General features: G+C 48.0%; 1 protein-coding gene across 3 annotated transcripts in view; it reads left to right on the top strand.

The window, feature by feature from the left end:
• Positions 1–219: 219 nt before the first annotated feature.
• cryz (crystallin, zeta (quinone reductase)) overlaps positions 220–11,587 on the top strand; it is a 33,256-nt gene continuing 21,888 nt past the window's right edge. Inside the window, exons 1-4 of one of the 3 annotated variants that reach the window (XM_038793597.1) lie at positions 268–285; positions 4,419–4,486; positions 5,695–5,820; positions 9,360–9,512. In XM_038793597.1, coding sequence (XP_038649525.1) covers positions 4,475–4,486; positions 5,695–5,820; positions 9,360–9,512 — 291 coding nt within the window. In that variant the 5' untranslated portion in view covers positions 268–285; positions 4,419–4,474. Of the gene's footprint in view, positions 286–4,062; positions 4,487–5,694; positions 5,821–9,359; positions 9,513–11,587 lie in introns of those variants that run through there. The other 2 variants (XM_038793598.1, XM_038793596.1) reach the window with 2 other exon arrangements.

The raw sequence follows: 11,587 nt of genomic DNA, 5'->3' as shown, positions 1-11,587 counted from the left end.
TAGCGGGCGGGCGGGGCCAGTGGGTGGGCGGGGCTGAAGGGCGGAGCAAGTGGGTGGGCGGTGCTTAGCGGGGCCAGGGCTGGAGGGCGGGGCCAGGGCTGGAGGGCGGGGCCAGGGCTGGAGGGCGGGGCCAGGGCTGGAGGGCGGGGCCAGGGCTGGAGGGCGGGGCCAGGGCTGGAGGGCGGGGCCAGGGCAGGAGGCGGAGCGATGGGCGGGGCCGGGATGGGCGGGGCCTGAAGCCCCTCCCCCACACCAGCAGCAGCCGCGGCGGGGTCGCTACCTGGGGTAACCGCTGGTTTTACTTTTCCTCAGATACTGGCGCCGGCGGAGCGGGGGAGGGGAGGGGAGGGTGAGGCCGGAGGGGGGTTACCGGGTACCGGCCGGGCTCTGGCTGCACCCCCCCCCCCCCCCGTGTGAAGCGGCTCCGGTCCCGGTGCTGCTCCTGTCAGAAAGCCGCCATTGGCATCATTCACCCCCCCTCACACCCACCCGGGTGGATCGGGAATTATTGCCAGGCAAGCACAGTGGTTAGCACTGTGGATTCACAGCTCCAGGGTCCCAGGTTCGATTCCCGGCTTGGGTCACTGTCTGTGTGGTGTCTGCACGTCCTCCCCATGCCTGCGTGGGCTTCCTCCGGGTGCTCCGGTTTCCTCCGGGTGCTCCGGTTTCCTCCCACAGTCCAAAGATCTGCAGGTTAGGTGGATTGGCCATGCTAAATTGCCCCTTAGTGTTGGGTGGGGTTACTGGGTTACGAGGGTAGGGTGGAGGTGTGGGCTTGGGTTTGGTGCTGTTTCCAAGGGCCAGTGTAGACTCGATGGGCCGAATGGTCTCCTGCACTTGGGTCTCAAATTGTATATTCTATGAATCTATGTGCCAATATACAGTGAAAAGTATTAGAACATAGAACATACAGTGCAGAAGGAGGCCATTCGGCCCATCGAGTCTGCACCGACCTATTTAAGCCCTCACTTCCACCCTATAACCCCTCCTAACCTTTTTTGGTCACTAAGGGCAATTTATCATGGCCAAACCACCTAACCTGCACGTCTTTGGACTGTGGGAGGAAACCGGACAGACACGGGGAGAACGTGCAAACTCCGCACAGACAGTGACCCAGCGGGGAATCGAATCTGGGACCCTGGCACTATGAAGCCACAGTGCTATCCACTTGTGCTACTGTGCTGCCCCTTGTTGTGCCTACAGTCCAGACAGATCATTCCATGCGGGCATACAGTTAACACACAACATAAATACATCGGGTGAAGCATACGGAGTGTAGTACTACACAGGAGAAGATGTGTGGAGGGATCAGTTCAGTTCATAAGAGGGTTGTTTAGGAGTCTGGTAACAGCAGGGAAGAAGCTGTTTTTGAGTCTGTTCGTGCGTGTTCTCAGACTTCTGTACCCCCTGCCCGATGGAAGAAGTTAGAAGAGTGAATAAGCCGTGTGGGAGGGGTCTTTGATTATGCTGCCCACTTTCCCCAGGTAGCAGGAGATGTAGACTGAGTCAATGGATGGGAGGCAGGTTTGTGTGATGGGCTGGGCTGTGTTCACACATCTCTGAAGTTTCTTGCGGTCCTGGGCCGAGAAGTTGCCATACCAGGCTGTGATGCAGCCCGATAGGATGCTTTCTATGGTGCATCTGTAAACTTTGTAAGAGTTAATGTGGACATGCCGAATTTCCTTAGTTTCCTGAGGAAGTATAGGCGCTGTTGCGCTTTCTTGGTGGTAGCGTCCACGTGGGTGGACCAGGACAGATTTCTGGAGATGTGTACTCCGAGAAATTTGAAACTGCGAACCATCTCCACCTCGGCCCCGTTGATGCAGACCGTGGTGTGTACAGTACTTTGCTTCCTGAAGTCAGAACTGGGGCTGGTTTAACACAGGGCTAAATAGCTGGCTTTTAAAGCAGACCAAGGCAGACCAACAGCGCGGTTCAATTCCCGTACCAGTCTCCCCGGACATGCGCCGGAATGTGGCGACGAGGGGCTTTTCACAGTAACTTAATTTGAAGCCTACTTGTGACAATAAGCGATTTTCATTCATTCCAATTACCTTCTGACAGTGCAGCACTCCCTCGGTACTGACCCTCTGACAGTGCAGCACTCCCTCAGTACTGACTCTCTGACAGTGCGGCACTCCCTCAGCACTGACCCTCTGACAGTGCAGCACTCCCTCAGTACTGACCCTCTGACAGTGCAGCACTCCCTCAGTACTGACCTTCTGACAGTGCAGCACTCCCTCAGTACTGACCCTCTGACAGTGCGGCACTCCCTCAGCACTGACCCTCTGACAGTGCAGCACTCCCTCAGCACTGACCCTCTGACAGTGCGGCACTCCCTCAGCACTGACCCTCTGACAGTGCAGCACTCCCTCAGTACTGACGCTCTGACAGTGCAGCACTCCCTCAGTACTAACCTTCTGACAGTGCAGCGCTCCCTCAGTACTGACCCTCTGACAGTGCGGCACTCCCTCAGTATTGACTCTCTGACAGTGCAGCACTCCCTCAATCCTGAACCTCTGACAGTGCAGCACTAGTTCAGTACTGACCCTCTGACAGTGCAGCACTCCCTCAGTACTGACCCTCTGACAGTGTGGCGCTCCCTCAGTACTGACCCTCTGACAGTGCAGCACTCCCTCAGTATTGACCCTCTGACAGTGCGGCGCTCCCTCAGTACTGACCCTCTGACAGTGCGGCACTCCCTCAGTACTGACCCTCTGACAGTGCAGCCCTCCATCTGGGAGTGTCAGCCTGAATTATGTATTGTGGGATCTGCTATTTGAACACATGAAATGAAAATCGCTTATTGTCACAAGTAGGCTTCAAATTAAGTTACTGTGAAAAGCTCCTAGTCGCCACATTCCGGCTGATGTTCGGGGAAGCTAGTACGGGAATTGAACCATGCTGCTGGTCTGCCTTGGTCTGCTTTCAAAGCCATCGATTTATCCCTGTGCTAACATGACAGTTTGGCTCGAACTGATATTACTGCTCTCTAACCTGCAAAGCTAGTTTGTTGTTAATTCCTTAGTGACCGGACCCTTGGGAAATGACCCAAAACTCCAGGACATTAATCTAAATGTAAATCCTATTACATAGTGTAACCAGTTCTGTTGGTGGCGCGATCCTTTTTACAGCCCAAAGCTGTACATTCAGCAGTAGTTTCCTTTTAACCTTCCAACTGAACTGTGATAGATATTAATCAGGCTTTGTGTTCCAAACTGCATGAACTGCTTCTGCCTTCACTCCAGCCCATGCCTGATTAACCAGAGAGAATTCTGAACCTTACTGTGATTTTATGCTAATTGGTCCCATCATTTATTAACATGCTAAAAGTCAAAGTCAAATCAGAACATCAACTGTTGCTTGTTGGTGATTGGAAACAGTTTATTTTGCCCTGGGGTATTTGATTCCAACTGCTAGTACTGAGTGACTGAGATTGAGTTTGAGTAATCGCCACTTCACAAGATACAGTCCACTGCTGATCATTTCAAGTTTTCTTTTCTGCTGTGCATAAAAGTTGTATTAGTCAATCAATTTTCAAGTGGGAAATATGGAATTGATGGTGGAAACAGCCACTTGTAAGAAGAAAAGACAAACGCTTCGACAGAATCCCTCCTGATCTCAGAACCTTCCAAAGCATTTTACAGTCAGTAAAGTAGGTTTAGAAATAGGGCACTCAATTTGTACTGCTTCCAAAAACGTCAGGTCAGATCATCTGTTGTAGTGATGTTTGTTTGAAGGATGAATATTGATCAGAGTACTGTAGCACAGTGGTTAGCACTATTGCTTCACAGCGCCAGGGTCCCAAATTCGATTCCCAGCTTGGGTCACTGTGTGGAGTCTGCACGTTCTCCCCGTGTCTGCGTGGGTTTCCTCCGGGTGCTCCGGTTTCCTCCCACAAGTCCCGAAAGACGTGCTTGTTAGGTGAGTTGGACATTCTGAATTCTCCCTCTGTGTACCCGAACAGGCGCCGGAATGTGGCGACTGGGGGATTTTCAGAGTAACTTCATTGCAGTGTTAATGTAAGCCCACTTGTGACAAGATAGATTATTATTATAAGACCTCCCTCCTGCTCTTTGAAATAGTGTAGTAGGATCTTTCCTCTCTACCTGAGCGGATGGCCAAAGCCACAGTTTAACATCCCATTCAAAAGATTGTACCTCTGACAGTTCAGCAAATCCGTCTGCTGCACTGCACTGGGAGTGCCAGCCTGGATATGTGCTTTTGTTTAGAGTCCATGACTGGCAAATACAAAGGTTTTATTACACTCTTGAAAAAGGCTGTCCCCGAAGTATTTTGCATACACTGTGTGATACACCGTCAACACTTAGTTGCAAAGCAATTGGGCGGACGTCTGCATGATGCCCTTAGTGTTGTGATAAAAGTGGTTAACCATATTAAATCAAATTCTCTTCGAGATCGCCTCTTTCGTGAATTCTGCAGAGAAAATGGAGAAGAGTTTGAACGCCTTGTAATGCATACTGAGGTGAGGTGGTTATCAAAGGGGAATTGTCTTCATCGTTTTGCTGAACTTTGGGACTCTATTGTCTTATTTCTGGCTAACACCCAGCTTGGAGAACAACTGCTTGCAGCTAAATGTGATGTATTTTACTTATCTGATATATTTGAAAAAAACAATTTACTTAATAAACAGCTCCAAGGAAAACATTCTGATCTCATATCCAGTAAAGGTGCTATTACTGCTTTTCTGAGAAAAATGCCGCTGTACAAAATTAATATCAGACGTCGTGCATTTGAACAGTTTCCTTGTTTGACCTCGATTAGCAGCGATTTGCACGATGATGACCTTGCATTGTATGCTGAATATTTGGAAAATTTGCATGAAAATATGCAAGCTCGGTTTAGTGACCTGCTCATGATGGATAAACCAACTTGGGTGGCAATTCCTTTTGAAGTTAATGCTGCCGATGTAGACATTTCTTTACAGGAGACCCTCATTGAATTACAAAGTGACGAAATATTGCACGCAAAATTCAAAGATGGGAAGCATAATATATGGAAAACAAATGACACTGCTAAAAAGTACCCACTACTCTGGGACAAAGCACAGCTCTACGTTATAGCTTTTCCATCATCTTACCTTGTTGAATCAGGATTTAGTCGTGTTCTTCACTTATTATCAAAAGCTCGTAATAGACTCGACATTGTGAAAAAGGGTGATCTTCGACTATCATTGACCGCGATGGAGCCGAATATAAAAAAACTCGCTGAGCAGCATCAACCACAGGGATCTCATTGAATAAATCTGCATTTTTTTCTTAATTACTCACTTAGGCCTATCTTAAAATGGTTCATTATGAATTATTTACTAGTGTACATAATGCTCTATAGAATTTAATTGTTAAATATGTTTATTTGCAATAAATTAGTTTTCCTTCAAAATAAAGCATAATCATTTACTATCTCTTTAATATTTGATACAATTCCTTTACTTTTTTGTTAGTGAAAAATATAAGAAGCTTTTTTTTCTCTGGAATGGCTATGGGGGTCCACAAAAAAAAATTAAGAGGAAAAGGGGTCCATGGGTTAAAAAAGGTTGAGAACCCCTGGTTTAGACTTTCCAGCTCTAAGGTTACTATGCACTAAGCCACGGTAGACAATTTAATTAGTGACTTATTGCAGGGGGTTACAGGAGGTTGAGCAGTTTTAATCCAGTAACTCGTGTAATTTTAGATGGTCATGGCCTCTGGAAGATCAGCTGCATCCCTCATGCGCGCTGTGAGAGTCTCTGAGTTTGGGGATCCAGCAGTCCTCAAGTTACATTTGGACATTCCTGTACCTAACCCAAGCGAAAATCAGGTAAGGTGCATCTTTCTACTAATTACCATAATGTTAGGAGGACTCAGTAATACAGTAGCACAGCCCTAGAACTGAGACTCAAATTCAGATTAGATTGATCGATGTTAGATTTAGGTTTATGAAGTGGTAGCGAACACAACTTGCTCCAGTTTATTCCAATTCAAAGGATCCTAAGCAAATGAAATTTGGCCATTGTCAACCTAACGCTTCAATTACAGAACAGCCTGCGTATAGAACATAGAACATTACAGCGCAGTACAGGCCCTTCGGCCCTCGATGTTGCGCCGACCTGTGAAACCCCTCTAAAGCCCATCTACACTATTCCCTTATCATCCATATGCCTATCCAATGACCATTTGAATGTGTTTAGTGTTGGCGAGTCCACTACTGTTTCAGGCAGGGCATTCCACGCCCTTACTACTCTCTGAGTAAAGAACCTACCTCTGACATCTGCCCTATATCTATCTCCCCTCAATTTAAAGCTATGTCCCCTCGTGCTGGACATCACCATCCGAGGAAAAAGGCTCTCACTGTCCACCCTATCTAATCCTCTGATCATCTTGTAAAATATAGAACCCATATAATGAGAAGGATATGGAGACCCTGGCGAAGGTACAAAAATATTTCCCAGCGATGATACCAGAACTGAGAAGCTTTAATCAGCAAAGACAGATTAGGCTGGCTCTCTTTGTTCTGCAGAAGAGGAAAGCTCTTGGGTAACGGGATAAAAGATGTTAAAATGACTGCTGTATAGTGTGGAATCCAAAAAAACCTATAAAATGCTAACTGGACTAGACAAGGTAGGTGCAGGCAGGATGTTCCCGATTTGGGATGGGGTGGAGGTGCGGGTGTCTAGAATCAGGGGTCACTGTCGTGTTTCACGATGGCGCGAAATGGGTACGGGGACGACCTATTCTGGTTCCTACAGGGGGCCAGCTCGGCGCTGGAGCGGTTCACGCCGCTCCAGCCTCCCTTCCCGGTGCCAAATGGGCGCTGCACCAACCCGCGCATGCGCAGTTGGCCCACGCCGGCCTGCGCATGCGCCGGGGACTTCTTACGCGTGCCGGCCCTGACTCAACATGGCGTCGGTGTTCAAGGGTCGGCTGCGCAGGAAAGTAGGCCCGGGGGGGTTGCCAGCCCGCCGATCGGTGGGCCCCGATCGCGAGCCAGACCCCATCGGAGGCCTCCCCGGGGACGGAGCTCCCCCCCCCCCCCCCCCCCCCCAACCCCGACCGTTTGCGCAAAGTTCCTGCCGGCAGCGACCAGGGGTGAACGGCGCTGGCAGGACTCTGTCGTATACATTCGGCCCATCCGGGCCGGAGAATCGGCGGCCCCGCTGATTCCAGCGGCTGGCGCCACGCCAACCTCGCTGGCGCAAATGGCACTGATTCTCCACACCTCGGAGAATCGCGCGCCGGCGTTGTGGCATGGTTGCGGCGATTCTCTGGCCCGGCGCGGGGCTCGGAGAATCCCCCCCTATCACTTTTGTTGAATTTTGAGGCGCTTTAATACTAAACGTCCAGGTTACAGGCTCAACTATTGGCCTTGAGCCACTGTGCAAGAATATATTAGTCTTCGCATCAAACTTATGGTTTTCATTAGTCACGGGAAAATAACTGATTTACATTGCTGTTCTACATATTTTTTTCCCATTTATGGTGAAAGCCTGATTATCCATTATAATGGAGAGAGAGTCCCAGACGGGTAATCTAAATTGGTGTAGAATTGAAAATATTCACAGGACTGACTCCCAAATTGGGTCATGACCTGAACCTGTTTAACTCAATCTGCAAATCTAAAGATAAGGCAGGAAAGTGGAATTGAGGTAAATCAGCAGTGATCTTATTGAATGGTGGCCATGATGTGGAGATGCCGGCATTGGACTGGGGTGAGCACAGTAAGAAGTCTGACAACACCAGGTTAAAGTTCAACAGGTTTGTTTCAAACACTAGCTTTCGGAGCACTGCTCCTTCCTCAGGTGAATGAAGAGGTATGTTCCAGAAACATTATGTATATAATATATATATATATATATATATATATAGACTAACTGTCCTGGCTTGAGACAATTCACACCTCTTTAACCTGGGGTTACTCCTATCTCTGGATCTGTAAAGATTTAATTACCTTCTAAGCATTGTCTGGCATCTTTGAATTTGTCCATATATATGTTTCTGGAACCCACCTCTTCATTCACCTGAGGAAGGAGCAGTGCTCCGAAAGCTAGTTTTAAAATAAACATGTTGGAATTTAACCTGGTGTTGTAAGACTTCGTATTGAATGGTGGAACAGGGTTGAGGGGTTGAATGGTCTACTCCTCATCCCATTTCTTCTGTTCTTGTCCTCGCTCATATAAAGGTGAAGTGCAGAAGATGCAGTCAAATGGTTGCAAAATCCCTGACCCAAAGCTGCAGGGCAACAGTTTGAACCAAGTTGAAGCCATGAGCCCTAATAATTTTCAGCTGATAATAATCTTTATTATTGTCACAAGTAGGCTTACATTAACACTGCAATGAAGTTACTGTGAAAATCCCCTAGTCGCCACATTCCGGCGCCTGTTCGGGTACACAGAGGGAGAATTCAGAATGTCCAATTCATCTAACAGCACGTCTTTCGGAACTTGTGGGAGGAAACCAGAGCACCCGGAGGAAACCCGCGCAGACACGGGGAGAAAGTGCAGACCCCGCACAGACAGTGACCCAAGCCGCAAATCGAACCTGTTGCTTCACAGCACCAGGGTCCCAGCTTCGATTCCGGCATGGGTCACTGTCTGTGATGGCCAACTGGCCAAGAAATCTCTTCACTTCCTACTCTCTTTGTGCCCTTTGTATTTTGCTTCTCTTTCTCAAGAATAAAGAAATATAAACTATTCAAAAGGAGCTTTAACAGGGGTTTAGATGTAGACTTGAAAATAAAAAGATATATAAAGTTCCCCACCGTCTAGTTCAAGCATTGTCAAACTCCGGGGCGTGTCCCGTGGGTGGGTGTCGGGATGGTCGCGGATCCGTCCGTCGCGGCGCTTCCAACCGGGCAAATCCACGCACAATAGCCGCAGCAGCCGGCTTTTAATAAGGCCGGCTGCGAGCGGCCTTCAAAATGGCCAGGAACAGATTTAAAGAAATTTGGCCGCACTGCGCATGCGTGGGCGATCATCAGTGCGCATGTGTTTTTAAAATATGGTCGCAGCCTTTTTTTTCCCGAGTTCAGGGAGGCATTGGGGCCAAAGAGACCCAAGACCATTTCCTCCATTTTTGTCAGCAACAAACAAGGTCAGAGAAAATGGTGGGTTGCGCAGTTTGGCCGGCGTGGACCGCGAAGGTCGGCCGGGTTGGGACCCGATGGTTGGCCGGTTGGTAAAAAAGGGTCCCCGGTAAAAAAGTTTGAAGAACCCTGGTCCAGATCTTCATTTGTTTGTTTATTGAAGGACCAACTGTTTGTTGGGACTGGCTCAGAATGGCCAGACTGGGACTGTGGTCAGCAGAATTTCTGACTTTTCTCTTTTTTTTTGTGAAGACTAAGGATGCTCTTTGCCCTTTTAGGTTCTAATCAGAGTCCGTGCTTGTGGTGTAAATCCGGTTGAAACTTACGTGCGTTCCGGATCCTATGCTCGGAAGCCATCGTTGCCCTGGACACCTGGAAATGATGTCGCAGGAATTGTGGAACAAGTGGGGCAATATGTCAATAAATTTAAGGTAATTTGTTGCATTATGTCATGATCTTAAAATGGTTCTTCCATCCCAAGAGTTGTCCCAAAGTTATACTTTATAATGTTTGTGGCCTGTTTTACATCAATAGGTTTTTCTCTTAAAAGCTCAGAACTCGCCATTAACAACAGCTTGTGTTTATATAGCATCTGGAACAGATAGGAGGCAGTGTCACAGTGGTAACATCACTGGACTAATAATCCAGAGGCACAGGCTAATCCACCATAGTAACTGGTGGGAATTTAGATTTCGATCATAAAAGAAAATCTGAATACAAAGCTAATCTCATCGACAATCTCTCATTGTATTAATAGGAAAACAAAATGCTGCCGATTCTGGAAATCTGAAATAAAAACTGAAAACGCTGGGAAAACTCAGCAGGTTTGGCAGCATCTGTGGAGAGAGCAACAGAGTTAACGCTTTGGGTTTTAGAGAGGGAGAAATGTAATGGAGTTTTGGGACTGGAACGGGTGGAGCGAAATAAAAGATTGGTTTGGTGGGAGTGAGGGGAGATTTGACAAAGGTATCATGGGCACAAGACAGAGAGAGTGTTAAGGGTACTGTTAAAAACTAAAGAAAGCAAAAACCCAATAAAGAAACATTTATTTAAAAAAAACTAAAGAAAGCACCGATAATATGTTAAAGACTAAACAGGGCACCAATAGTGACAGAATATGTTCATCGTAGAACGGTCGGGGGGGAGGGGAAGGGGGGGGGGGCCTGGTGGTGAGGAAAATGAGTGTTTCATGGTGGCATCATACTGGAGTTGGTGGAAATGGCGGAGGATGACCCTTTGAAGGCAGAGCCTGGTGGGCTGCAAGGTCAGGACAGGCAGGGCCCTATCATGGTTGTCGGAGGGAGGGGAAGGGTGAAGGCAGAGGTGTGGGAAAAGGGTCCAAAATGGTTGAACGTCCTCGGTTCAAGAAGAAGGCAGGACATGTCAGAAGCACCATTTTTTGAAGGTAGCTTCATTGGAACAGATGAGACGGATAAACTAGGAGAATGAGATTGAATCCTTACGGGAAGCAGTGCTGTAGTGAGGTAGCTGGGGGAGTTGGTAGGCTTGTAATGAACATTGGTGGCCAGAAATGGAGAAAGAGAGGTCAAGGAAGGGAAGTGTCAGAGATGGACCATGTGAAGGTGCGAGAGGGATGGAAATTGGAAGCAAAATTGACTAAATGTTTCCAGGTCCAAACGAGGGCATGAAGTGGCACCGATACAGTCATCGATATAATGGAAAAAGAGTTGTGGGAGACGGCCTGAGTACCACTGGAACAAAGAATATTCCACATACCCCCAAAAAGATAGGCATCATTGGGGCCCATGTGGGTATCCAGAGCAGACATCGGCTGTATAGTGGTTAGCACTGCTGCCTCGAGCTCCAGGGTCCCAGGTTCAATTCTGGCCTTGGGTTACTGTCTGTGCGGAGTTTGCACTGTCCGTGTCTGCGTGGGTTTCGTCCGGGTGCTCCGGTTTCTTCCCACAGTCCAAAGATGTATAGGTTAGGTGGATTGGCCATGATAAATTGCCTCTTAGTCTCCAAAAGAGTAGGGATAAGGTAGAGGTGTAGGCTTAAGTAAGGTGCTCTTTCCAAGGGCCGGTGCTGACTCGATGGGCCGAATGGCCTCCTGCACTGTAAATTCGATGAATCTATGATTTGCAGGAAGTGAGACAAGTTAAAGGAGAAATTGTTGAATGAGAGAGCAAGTTCAGCCAGGCGGAGGAGAGACGCAGTGGACATGGATTGTTCAGACCTTTATTGAAGAAATAAATGGAAATCCCTCAGACCATCCTAGTTGAGGATGGAGATGTAGAGGGATTGGGCGCCCATGCGGAAGAGGAGGCAGTTAGGGCCAGGAAGCTGGAAATTGTTGACATGACGTAGGGAAATCTATGATGAAAGCGAATTACTGCGGATGCTGGAATCTGAAACCAAAGAGAAAATGCTGGAAAATCTCAGCAGATCTGGCAGCATCTGTAGTCCATTGAGTCTTTGTCAAAGCTCTACGGAGTGAAGAGCAGAAAGTTCAGAAGGAGAGAGGTTGGAATGGGTGAGGGGCGCA

Source organism: Scyliorhinus canicula, chromosome 4 (genome assembly GCF_902713615.1).
Source record: "Scyliorhinus canicula chromosome 4, sScyCan1.1, whole genome shotgun sequence".
NCBI classification, from domain to species: Eukaryota; Metazoa; Chordata; class Chondrichthyes; order Carcharhiniformes; family Scyliorhinidae; genus Scyliorhinus; species Scyliorhinus canicula.
Note: the sequence above shows the minus strand (reverse complement) of the source record. Positions and strands in the feature narration are given on the sequence as shown.